The sequence below is a fragment of the Barbus barbus genome (genome assembly GCF_936440315.1).
Source record: "Barbus barbus genome assembly, chromosome: 45".
Classification (NCBI taxonomy): Eukaryota; Metazoa; Chordata; class Actinopteri; order Cypriniformes; family Cyprinidae; genus Barbus; species Barbus barbus.
This window is the reverse complement of record NC_136723.1, coordinates 22,876,201-22,888,711: the sequence shown is the minus strand read 5'-3', so window position 1 is coordinate 22,888,711 and position 12,511 is coordinate 22,876,201. Positions and strand designations below refer to the sequence as shown.

At 35.4% G+C, this 12,511-nt stretch overlaps 1 protein-coding gene across 3 annotated transcripts in view; it reads left to right on the top strand.

Moving 5' to 3' along the window:
- pitpnm2 (phosphatidylinositol transfer protein, membrane-associated 2) overlaps nucleotides 1-12,511 on the top strand; it is a 72,342-nt gene that overhangs the window by 47,513 nt on the left and 12,318 nt on the right. For 2 of the 3 annotated variants that reach the window (XM_079407899.1, XM_079407901.1), the window contains exons 12-17: nucleotides 2,786-2,905; nucleotides 3,100-3,323; nucleotides 6,214-6,392; nucleotides 7,607-7,777; nucleotides 10,232-10,369; nucleotides 11,988-12,152. In XM_079407899.1, coding sequence (XP_079264025.1) covers nucleotides 2,786-2,905; nucleotides 3,100-3,323; nucleotides 6,214-6,392; nucleotides 7,607-7,777; nucleotides 10,232-10,369; nucleotides 11,988-12,152 — 997 coding nt within the window. The remainder of the gene's footprint in view (nucleotides 1-2,785; nucleotides 2,906-3,099; nucleotides 3,324-6,213; nucleotides 6,393-7,606; nucleotides 7,778-10,231; nucleotides 10,370-11,987; nucleotides 12,153-12,511) is intronic. The other variant, XM_079407900.1, reaches the window with a different exon arrangement.

Here is a 12,511-nt window from a genome sequence, read left to right as displayed (position 1 = left end):
CTTGGCTACAAATCAATTGAACAGTTATGAGTTTGAGGGTGTGTGGTGCAGTATAGAAAGAATAATGAAAGTCCTCTCAACTGAAATACTGCTATATGTACTGCAAGTGTAATGTGTAAGCAGTGTAAAACCCTGTAGATGAGCCTGCAGGCAGCTTTCCTTATGGGTCGTTCCATGCACAAGAACGTGGTCAACTACAATGCTTTATATTTCATCAGCAACAAATGACCCTTGACCTCATCCCATTCATTTTTCTTTTCTCCTCCTATTCCTCTTTGTATCCCATTACCAGGATTCATTTTCCAAAACACATAATCAGCTGTGCTCCTGCTCATATCATCCTGAGATTCTGACCTGTGTGTCATCAGTTTTGCTGCTGAATGTTCACACATGGATAAATGTGTGCTATTTGTGTTCATTTTGTGATTCATGAGGTAGTTATATTGTGTGTTTGTGTTTTCTGAATGAGACCTGTGCAAAATGATGCCGTTCTTGTGTAGAGCTTTGCAGAAAACACTGAGAAAACAGGTGAAATGTGTTAAAAGTTTTAAGAAACGTGTCTTTGTTTCGAGAACTGTATGAATGGTTTGGAAAATTGGGTCAAATGAATCAGTTATAGTGTGTTAGCAATCGAGAAAAACTATATAGATAACTATAAAGATAAAGATATTAGCGTCCACACACATCGTCTGTTTATTCGAAGCGTCGGTGTTTGTATCATTCATCAACTGGAAAAAATCGTTCTGAAAGTCTCTGTGCCTTTATTGTTATAGTTGTGGTGTGGACTCTGCATTTCTTTAATATTGAGAATGATTTTTAGATCTTTATTGTTATCTTTATAGTTATCGTGCTTGGTGTGAAAGGGCCTTTAGACTTTCATAGACAAGTCCCACATAGCTGGACATGCTAGCTAGTAATGTTTTAAACATGCTAGCAACATGCTAAGTCGTGCTAACAAAATGCAAAAAATTAAACAATGTGCTAAATTATGCTACAAACATGCTAACATGTTAAATTATTAACAAACATGTTAAAACTTATTAACAATGTGTAATGCTAGCAGCATGTTATAGCACTAATACATGCTAGAAATATATTAACAAGGTGTTAAATCATGCTAGTAACATGTTAACATGTTAGTAATTTGCTAATTCAATAGAAACATGTAAGCAAGTCGTTAAATCATGCTTGCAATGTTAAAACATGTTAGCAGTGTGTTAAATCATGTTAACAAGTTAAAACATGCAAGCCATATATTAAATCAGGTTAGTAGCATGTTATAACATGTTAGCAGTGTGCTAAATCATGCTAACAATATGTTAAAACATTATCAATGTGCTCAATCGTGCTTATCAAATTAGATCCCGCAAGCAATGTTTTAAATCATGCTAGCAGCATTATGACATGTTAGCAATTTGTTAAATCATGTTAGCAATATTTTAAAACATGCTAGCAATGTGTTAAATTATGTTAGAAACTTGTTAACAGCATGTTAAATCATGCTAGCAACAGGCTAAAACAAACAATATGTAAAATCATGTTATGAAGATGTTAAAACATGTTAACAATGTGTTAAATGTGTTAGAAACATGTAAGCAAGTTGTTAAATAATGCTAGCAATGTGCTATTACATGCTAGAAACATGTTAACAAGGTGTTAAATCATGCTAGCAACATGTAAAAACATGTTAGCAATGTGTTAAATCATGCTTGAAACATGTTAGCTGCATGTTGAAACATGCTACCAATGTGTTAATACATACTAGAAACATGTTAGCAGTGTGTTAAATCATGCTAGCAACATGTAACAACATGTTAGCTATGTGTTAAATCATGCTTGAAACATGCTACCAATGTGTTAATACATACTAGAAACATGTTAACAAGGTGTTAAATCATGCTAGCAACATGTAACAACATGTTAGCTATGTGTTAAATCATGCTTGAAACATGCTACCAATGTGTTAATACATACTAGAAACATGTTAACAAGGTGTTAAATCATGCTAGCAACATGTAAAAACATGTTAGCTATGTGTTAAATCATGCTTGAAACATGTTAGCTGCATGTTGAAACATGCTACCAATGTGTTAATACATACTAGAAACATGTTAACAAGGTGTTAAATCATGCTAGCAACATGTAAAAACATGTTAGCTATGTGTTAAATCATGCTTGAAACATGCTACCAATGTGTTAATACATACTAGAAACATGTTAACAAGGTGTTAAATCATGCTAGCAACATGTAAAAACATGTTAGCTATGTGTTAAATCATGCTTGAAACATGCTACCAATGTGTTAATACATACTAGAAACATGTTAACACGGTGTTAAATCATGCTAGTAACATGTTAAAACACATAGATATGTATAGATGCCCTATTCAACCACTCCAGATAAGTTGACGCGTCCGCCATTTTGGTCAACTTGTCATTCACCATAATGATCAATGAGTATTCAAAGATATACAAGTGTATAAGTTGCTGTTGTAGACGCACACAGTCAACGCGCTCAAAGGTTCGCAGACCGTTCTAAAAAATGGCAGATGGCTTGCGTATCGCGGCCCATAGAAAGAGTCGCTAATGAGGTATCTATGATAAAACATGTTAGCAATGAGCTAACTCAATAGAAACGTGAGCAACATGTTAAACTGCTAGCAACAGTGACGCTGTGTGTCACATCATGGAAGTGCTGTGAATGTTGTTTTTAAATGGTAATTTTCCTCATTCATTGCCCAGCACACGACTCTCTGTATGTGATGTAATGTGTGTCTGTGTGCAGGTGTGTCTGATTGGTGACTGTGTGGGAGGCATTCTGGGATTTGATGCTCTCTGCAGCAGCAACATCACCGTGTCAGAGAGTCAAAACAGCAGCCGACGCGGCAGCATTGTCAGTGTGCAGGTGAACACATCCAGACAGTTATTAATTACCCGTAATCAATCACAACATAACAGATAAGACTAAATGCATAATTTTGTATTTGTGTGTCAATAGCAGTAATACATCAAAGTCTTTTATTTCAGAAGAGCATGAAAAATGCTGTTTTCCATCACATGAACCCTGTAATGCTAATCATGGCTTCACTTCCTCTGCAGGACAATGACCTGCTGTCACCAGGGATCATTATAAACAGCTCTCACTGCTCGGGTTCAGGCTCGGGTTTGACTCTGGAGGGCAGTCGGCACCTCAGCCGCAGTAATATAGACATTCCTCGTTCCAGCGGTCAGGACGACCCTAAAAAACAGCTGCCCCGCAAACGCAGCGACTCCTCCACCTACGAGCTCGACACCATCAAACAGCACCAAGCCTTCCTGACCAGGTGAGCCACTGACTTCATTTATCATTTAAATGAATGTGTCTTTTTTTATTTATCATAATTAGGGACCCAATATACTCATGACAGTATTTGAATTGGCCAATATTAGCTTTTCTTTAGCATGTCGGGAAAGCAGATAATAGCAGAGATTATGTTTCTATTTCAAGCAATAAGGGGCAGTTTTCAAAAATATAAGATAATTCAAAATATTACAAATATATATATTTTTAAACATGTATATAAAAAAAAAAAAGGGTTCTCATGGTCATGGAAAACCTGCAAAAAGTAATATTTATTTAATTGCTTTCCAGTCCTGGAGAAAGAGATGAAAAATCTTAGAACTGATGCAAATTCATGGGCAAATATGTAGTAAAAATCGAAATATTTAAATATTGAATAATATAATATATTATATTATATTAAATTTAGGGCTGAAAAGATTCCTCGAGTAACCAGAGTAATTCGAATACAAAAAATCATCAAGGCAAATGATGTGATTCGAAGAATCGTTTAGTCCATTTACTAGGGATGCACTGTCCTTTACCACACACACTGTCTCAATGAGGACATAAACACACAAACATCTCCAGAACTGATCTGAGAGTCACTTCATGAGCGTTTTACCGTTTCATTTGAGTAAAACTAGCGTCATATCATATACACAGAAATTTAAAGGCATTCACGGCAACCCATCAAAATAAAAGTCCGGTTTAATTTGAAGACATTGCAGCAGAAATATATTTGTTCAGCAGAATGTACATACTACCAGGAATGATCACACAACATTTCTTCCATGTTTTAATTTTAATAGTAAATCCCCTTTGTTTGCCAAAAAGTTTAATTTTCAATAATATAAAGATAAATGAAATTAATGTTTTATGCCTTCATTTGAGAAACAGATACATAGAATGTCTGAGGAAAAAGAAAACATTTCATAAAGCTATTTTAAGAATAAATAACATTAGGTGAGAGAAAATAAAACATAACTTTATAATTGTTATTTTCTTTAATCATAGCAAGTGTTTGTTTCAGCCAGTTGATGGTTAGGTACATTGTGTGCTCAGGATCAGGATGGTACCACCTCCGCCGAATTTTGAGAAAGGAAAAACCGTTTGCAGGACTATACATTATTTGGATAATTAGTCAAAAACAACACCAACAACAGTTATGTCTGATACTGTTGCATAGAACTGAATAAAAATAATATTTAATATTAATATATTTTCTGTCCAATTTTCTTTAAATAAAAGTGTGGTTATTTTATTGGCTTGTGTTTTTTTAAATTCTGTGTCATTAAAATTGAGTTAAATTAAAAAGTTACTTTATTTAATAAAATAAATAATTATTACAAAGCATTTTCGGTTTCGGTTTTCGACCAAGCACATCCAGAATTCTCAGTTTCGGCCCATAATTATCATTTCGGTGCATCTTTACCATTTACTGTAACTGTATACAGAGCACTGTGTTTGCAACTACATGCTCCTTTAAAGGATTACACACACACACACACACACCAGTATGCAGAGAGACATTTAAGAGGGTTCATTCTCCACATAACTTTAAATTCATGTTGCTGAAAAATGTGGACAATTTTATGTGTATGGACGCTTGTTTTTGTTCCATGTTAGCTTCCTGTCCACTCATTTGTGCCTCTTACAAAAGCCACAAGGCCTTCTAAGAATACAGTAAAGGCTTATGTGATGCCTGAGCTGTAGTTAGGCTGAAACTTGAAAGTTAAGTTGCACATTGTTTAGGTTTTATTGGTTTTTTTTTTATTACTATTATTTTGATTTATGTCGAGTTTTAGGTTGTACTATGTTTATCTTTTTCAAAGTAATTTGAAATAGATTTTTATATATTTGTATTTGCATTTTGAATGTAATATGGCAATTAAATGCACTAAATGGGTTTAGTTTTCACAGTTATTAATATATGCAATTTCAGCAATACAAATTTCCATTTTTCTAAAAAGGAAACCAATTCCAAAAGAAGTCCAAAAAGGTGAGAGAGAGGGTCACTCCCCAAAAAAATGCAAAAACGTGCCTAAAACTCCTTAGGAACGGAGATTACACTTAGGAGAAGACGACAGATTCATATAAAAGCAAACCCTATGCAGCAATTTCCAATGAATCATTTGGTGACAATTTAAACATACCTGATCCAAAAATAAAACATGCACATCCTCATTAAGATCCTTAGCCCAAACAGTAGTAATAGATAAAGGTTTGAATGACTGAAGCAGAGGAGGGAGATTCCTCAGAAGGAAGGGTTAGTTTGTGCAAAGGGTGAACAGGCAGCTGAGAGATCCAAGGCACCCCATACACCCGTAGGGCCCATCTAATGCACAAATACATAAAAAAGGAGGTGACTGGCAGGTTATATTAAGTTTTGATATTCTGGAAGGATTTTAAACCACTAATACTTTATTATGAGTCCATTGCAGACAATGAAATGGAGTACTGCCTGATAAAAGATTATTATTGTGAAAAATGGGTGGTGATGGCGCAGAGGATAAGACACATGCCTTTGGTGTGAGAGACCCGGGTTCGAATCCACTGTGAGACACCAATGTGTCCCTGAGCAAGACACTTAACCCCTAGTTGCTCCAGAGGCGTGCGACCTCTGACATATATAGCAATTGTAAGTCGCTTTGGATAAAAGCGTCAGCTAAATGAATAAATGTAAATGTAAATGTAATGTAAATGAAAAATAGGCGAATGCTTAGGCCATATTGTAACTAGTTGTGAACGACTTTCAACATCCCTCCGCGTGGAGAGGAGGCGGGTTACAATGGGACCAATATATTATACATTTCTTGACATTTCCATATCAGTGTTGTAATAATGTAAAAGATGCAGTTATAAAGATAATTGTGTAAGTTGTTTGTATGTAGTCTGCACTCCAGCGTTTTGAGGAACGATCCGGGTTCGCGCCGGTCCAGCAGCAGTACCATGCTGGAGGGAGGAGGCGCTCTGGGAAAGTTCGACTTCGAAGTGTCTGACTTCTTCCTCTTCGGCTCTCCGCTCGGCCTGGTCCTCGCTCTGAGGAAAACCGTCGTCCCTTCTTTGGACGGTGTGTTAACCTTGAATACTCTTATTATAGATTCTAGTGGATGAAAGAGAATGAAATCCTGTCAGAGTGGATGACAAAGAGATCATTTAAAGTGTGACTTCTTCTGATGCATTACTAGGACTGTGTGATCTCTATTGTTCATTCTGTTTTTGTTCTGAAGTCCAGTCTTTCAAATCTTTTAAAGGCTTCAAACATATTAATCCTATAAGCAACTTAAATCAGTTGCTGGCAGATTATGGGCGATTGTTTTAGAGGGCTAGAACGTGAACGGTGTGCTGACGGGGGTTTCCCAATCCAACATCTGTTATGTAGAGCTCGTCAGACAAAACAAACACAAGGATCAATGTGTTGAATAAAATATTGAAGGCATAACACCAAAGGCAACATTATTTTTTTAGCTAGTTTATGATGGGAAAAAAACTACTGAAAATACACTGCTGTTCAGAAGTCATTTTTTAAAGAAATTAATACTATGAATACTTTTATTCAGCAAGGATGCATTAAAATGAACAAAATTGACTGTAAAGACATTAATAATGTTATAAAATATTTTTGTTTCAAATTAATGCTGTTCTTTTGAACTTTCTATTTCTCAGGGATTCCTGAAAAAGTACATTTATCAATTTCCCCAAAAATATTACCCAGCACAACTGTTTTCAACATTAATAAAAAAAACATTCTTGAGCAGTAAATCAGTATATTAGAATGATTTCTGAAGGATCACGTGACAGCGAAGACTGAAGTTGCTGAAAATTCAGCTTTGCATCACAGGAATAAATCAATTTTACAGTATATTCAAATAGAAAACAGTTATTTTAAATTGTAATAATATTTCATAATATTACTGTTTTTGCTATATTTTTCATCAAATAAATGCAGTCTTAAGGTTATTGCACACTGAGTCAGTCATAAAAAAATTTTGATCAGTTTCCATTTTCTGCTTTTTCGTATCCGTAGCATGCATTTTGATAGGAAAGGATGAGGAATATGGAAAAATGGAAAAACACGCGAAAATTTCGGACTCTGTGTGCAAGGACCTTTAGACAGCAGAAGAGACTTCTTTCAAAATATTAATAAATCTTACCAACCCCAAACTTCTGAACTATAGTGTAGAAGTGAACTACAACAAACCAGCTGAGTAAAAAAAATGTGTATTTCTATTTCAATATGTGTATACTAGACGTTTTCTTGTCTTTCATTCTTCCGTCCTACAGTGGCTCATCTTCGTCCGGCGTGCCAGCAGGTTTACAACCTGTTCCACCCGGCGGATCCCTCCGCTTCTCGTCTGGAGCCGCTGCTGGAGAAGCGCTTCCACCTGATGCCACCGTTTAGCGTGCCGCGATACCAGCGCTTCCCGCTGGGCGACGGCCAGTCAGCGCTGCTGGGTAAGAGTGGAGAGATTTCTCAGTCAACACGCACACCTGCTATGACCCAGATTCAGGGTTCCTACGGGGTTTGGAAAAGTATGGAAAAAAGAAAACAGAGTATGGAAAAATATTTGTGTTTCCAGACTTTTGACCCTATTTAGTTTTTTTAGAATAGAAAATTAAGAATTTAATGAAAATAAGTTTATCGTACAAGAAGTGAGGTTTCATGGCAGCTGTTTAGTGATTCTTTAGTGATCGCCAAATATGACTGAATGAATTCAAGGTGCACATTTTTATTATGCAAAATGCATGTTATAAGCATTTTGGGTTTCTTCACACTATATTCTTAGCACCGAATTACATAACCTCAAGGACCTTTGCAAAAATAAAAAAATATACAGACTTTTATGTGTGCACAATGAACCATTAAATTTAGCATATAGGACAATGAACACTGAGCCACCTGTTGTGCCATCAGCTCATTTCGTGGTGAGACTTCTTGGCCGCCACAGAGTATGCGTTACCTAAGGCTTTGAAATATGGCATACTGCCCCAATGAAAGCCAAATCTTAAACTCTTTTTTTACAATACCAGTCTTTTTTTATAGACCCTTGAACTTGGCAAATTTTATGCCATCAGCCCATTTCGTGTCATGGTTTCTGTGCCGCCACAGAGGATGTGTTAAATTGGACATCAGGCCTTTATATTAGAGGTACTACCATAAGACGGGCAACATTTTGAGCAGGTAGATCTCTTTTAATTCATGTGCATCCATGCCCTCATTTTATTCATAGGAAGATGGCAGTGATGCACAAAGGAAATAGGTTTTATAAAACTAGAACCTGTAATGTGTAAGCATGCAAAACATTACCATGCACATGTGAATAGTTTCTTGAGGGCTCAAAAAAGTTTCTTGTGTGCATGTAAAAGTCTGTATTTTTTATTTATTTATTATTTTTTTTATTTTAGGGACTCTGTATGTTGTCACTTTGATAAAATCAATCAAATAAATAAATAATAATATTTACATAATTAAAATAATAATAATTAAATGATAAATAAATAAAAATATTTAAAGATGACTGTACTATATACCAAATATAAAGCTGAAAATAATTTGTTATAATTTATTTAAAATAATTTATTCATTTAGGTCTGAAAATCTACCGAGAGATTTGGAAATTTGAGTCTGGAAAAGTATGGAATTTTGAAATGGAAAATGTGTAGGACCCCTGCAGATAATACCTGTCTGGAGTGATCTGATCACCAGTGGTCAGGCGAGACAGAGCATTGTTTTTCACCTGGTATTGACATGCATCTCCTCTGACCACTTGTGATTGGATTTTGGGTGGACGGTCCCTGATGTTATGACTGTTTTACAATCAAGATACGATTATAGTTTATCAAATTAATATTTTTATAATTTTTTTTCTCTTAATTATAGTTGAAGTCCGTGCAAAGTCAATATTAAATGAGTTTGTCACACCACAGAAAAATGTGTTATTAATCACCCAGCCAAATTTGAATGCTAAAACAAAATGCCAAGTAAATAAAATAAGCAGTATTCTCTGCTCTCAAACGCTGGGGGCGTTTCCACTGGCGGCGCTGAAACCACGCCCACTCACGGGAAAGCTGCCGTCTCTCTCAACTGTCTTCCTCTAGCAGCTTATTTAATAAGGAGACCGAGCTGTTTTGTAAATGATCGCAACCAGGTATTATGCATGTATGTGACGAAGGCATAGCTAGCTAGCAAACTGTAGGCTGTAGTAACTAACGGTAATGACAATAACTCGCGATTGAGCCGTGAACTACTGATGCTAATGCGCTCTAGTTATTAGGGGTATTCGACATGAAGCAGCGCTGCAGAACGATCAGTACACGAGAGCGATTCAAAACATAAATGTTAATGTTTTTAAGTTTTAGTATGTTTTCTATAATATCCCTTCTGCATACATCATTCGCTATGTGATGTCTCACAGCATGTGATTAAAAATGCTAAATATGCCCAGAAAGCTGCACATAAATGTTTACATATTTGTTTTAGTGCCATGGATGATTGACAGGTTAGGATGCATTTGAACACAGTAGCGTTTACATTTCAAATGCAATGTAGTCACATGCATTTCTGACGGTATTTTGGACCTCGTTTGCACAAATTGTTTTTAAATACATCATAAATACATAAATTTGTCATTGTATCACCCAAAACGGGTGGTAATACCACTGTGAACGGGGCCAATGTGCGATCACCTGTATTTCATTATTATTTGAATGGTTTAAAGCAGCACTTAAGAGCATCGTCCATCACTGCAGTTCTGCCGTGAATTTGCTTCATGACTGCTGTTCTCGTGTCTCGGTTCGTGTCATTTCTGTCTGTTATTAGTCTTTATTTTCTGTTTCTTTGTCTCTCTCCCCTTCCCGTCGCTCTCATGTCTCCACGTCCCTCATGCCGCTGGGTTTGACTTGTGGCAGTGGAAACCATCCAGAGTAACCCTCACCTCCTGTTGGAGAGTGTGAGCTGTGCCGCCCAGCGCTGTCAGGATGGCATCAGCGAGACTTCCATTCCTGTCCCTGTGCTCAACTGGCAAGCCACGCCGGCCCCCGCCGAGTGTGTGTAGCCATTCCTGGTTTCTTGCATCCCTTTAGCGTAATCACCCCTGTTATGTGTGTCACCCTGTGTGGCGTGTGCCCTCATTTCACATTAGCTGTGTTTGTGCGTCTGCTCTGACATTGATTCTCTGATTTGAGCTTGTCTTTTTGAGTTTTGACTGACTTCCTTCCACTGGTTTCTGCAATGTGGAACTGATGGTATTGAGTTTAGAGGTAAAGTGTGTTCAATGTGTGTATTTTCTTTTAGTATTAAAAAACTTCAGTGTGGACACATTTATAAGCCATTCATGGGTTGACTTGCAAAGAGCGTTACATTTCACCAAAAAATCTGAAGATAGATCATAATATATTTGCCCCTATACTTAGTACTGTAATGCATCAGGATGTTTTACGAATATTTTACTAATTTTATATATATATATGTATATGTGTGTATAATTTGTTAAATATTTACTTAATGAATAGTTAATTATTTATCTATTTATTGATTTACTCACTGTTTACTTTGAGTAATGTGAATTGTAAAGATATATGTGTAAAATTAATTTAATTAATACATTAATTACAATTTATGTATTTTATATATAGTATATTTTAATTATAATTTATTTTTATATCATACATCAATTATTTTAATTAATGTTGTATTTATTTTTTATATTATTTATGAAAATATACAATATATTTTTTCAATCATTCATTAGGTAAATATTTAATTAATTAATTAATTTATTTGCTTACTATTTACTTTTGAGCTATGTGAATTTGAATTGCTTAGTTTTTTTAATTTTTTTTTATGAAAAAATTCAAATATTAGAATTAATAGAATACAAATTATAGTAGAATGTAATTATTTTATATAATATAATTTATTTTTAGACATTCATTAATTATTTTAGTATATATTATTTAATAAAATATAATTATTTTTATATTAATTAATTATGGGGAATGCTTTTGGAAATGTACTTGTAATTTTATGAAAATAATGGTCCTTAAATTTCTAAATATTTGTTTTTTAGTTTTGGTGAAAAATATAGGTCCAACCTGTGGGCAGTGTTTAGGAAACCTGTTTGGAAACCAATTTTTGTACCCCCCCCCCCCCCCCCCCCAAAAAAAAATGACACACTTCACCTTTAAAATAGCAATACAACAAGAATAATAAGACAAATCTATATTCAAGCACCTTGACTAATGACAAATCCTGATTCTGATGATGGGTTGCATGTGTATTTGGGAAATAATGCCTCATGAGGCCTTCTAATAAAATCAGCTATAAATGCTCTCCTAAATTCCTTCAGAATTTGTCAGAATGGACTCAGGGGCAATATTTACTACTTTTATCTCTCTTTGGTTTTGTGTTTGCTTCTTCTTTTCACTTCCTTTCATCATTTTGAATCAAATGGCCCTTTTACAAATAATAATGATACATCATTTAAGCTCCGTTCCAAAATCTAGTGAGATCTCTGCTGCCCTGTGAGCGCACCTGTAATGCCTTTTGGATGCACTAGGTTTTGGAACAGAGATTTTGTCAGTACTGGATTTTCTGATTTCTGGGCCCTAATTTTCCTGTCAGTTCCTGGTCTGTGCGAGTAATTGCTGGTTTTGGTCCTCACAGCGGATGCGATGCAGTCTCACAGCATCATGTTTGCGGATCACTCCAATCCTTCGTCTCCAGCATCCATCCCAGCCTTCCGCGGGGCGCGCAGGGCCAGCGAGACCAGCATCGCCAGCCAGGTGTCAGGGTTAGCGGACAGTTACACTGCCTCCAACATCGCCAACAGTAAGCTAACACACACACACACAGTCAGTTAGCAGAATACAGTAGTCTAGATATTAAATATATCATAATGCAGCAGTGGAGTAATTGAGTAATTGGTGTTTTTACCACAAAACACTTTTTTTCCATTTACATTAAATATGGAATAAATAAAAATATACTCATATAAACATGAATATACTCACTATGCTTTAAAAGTTCAGGATCTTTAATTTTTAAAAAATTTTTTTTTAAAGAAATCTACATTTATTTGATCAAAAATACAGTAAAAACTGTTAAAAAATATTAAAATATTATTGCTGTTTAAAGTAACTTTTTTTCTATTTTAATGTGTCATTTATTCCTGTGCAAAGATGGTAAAG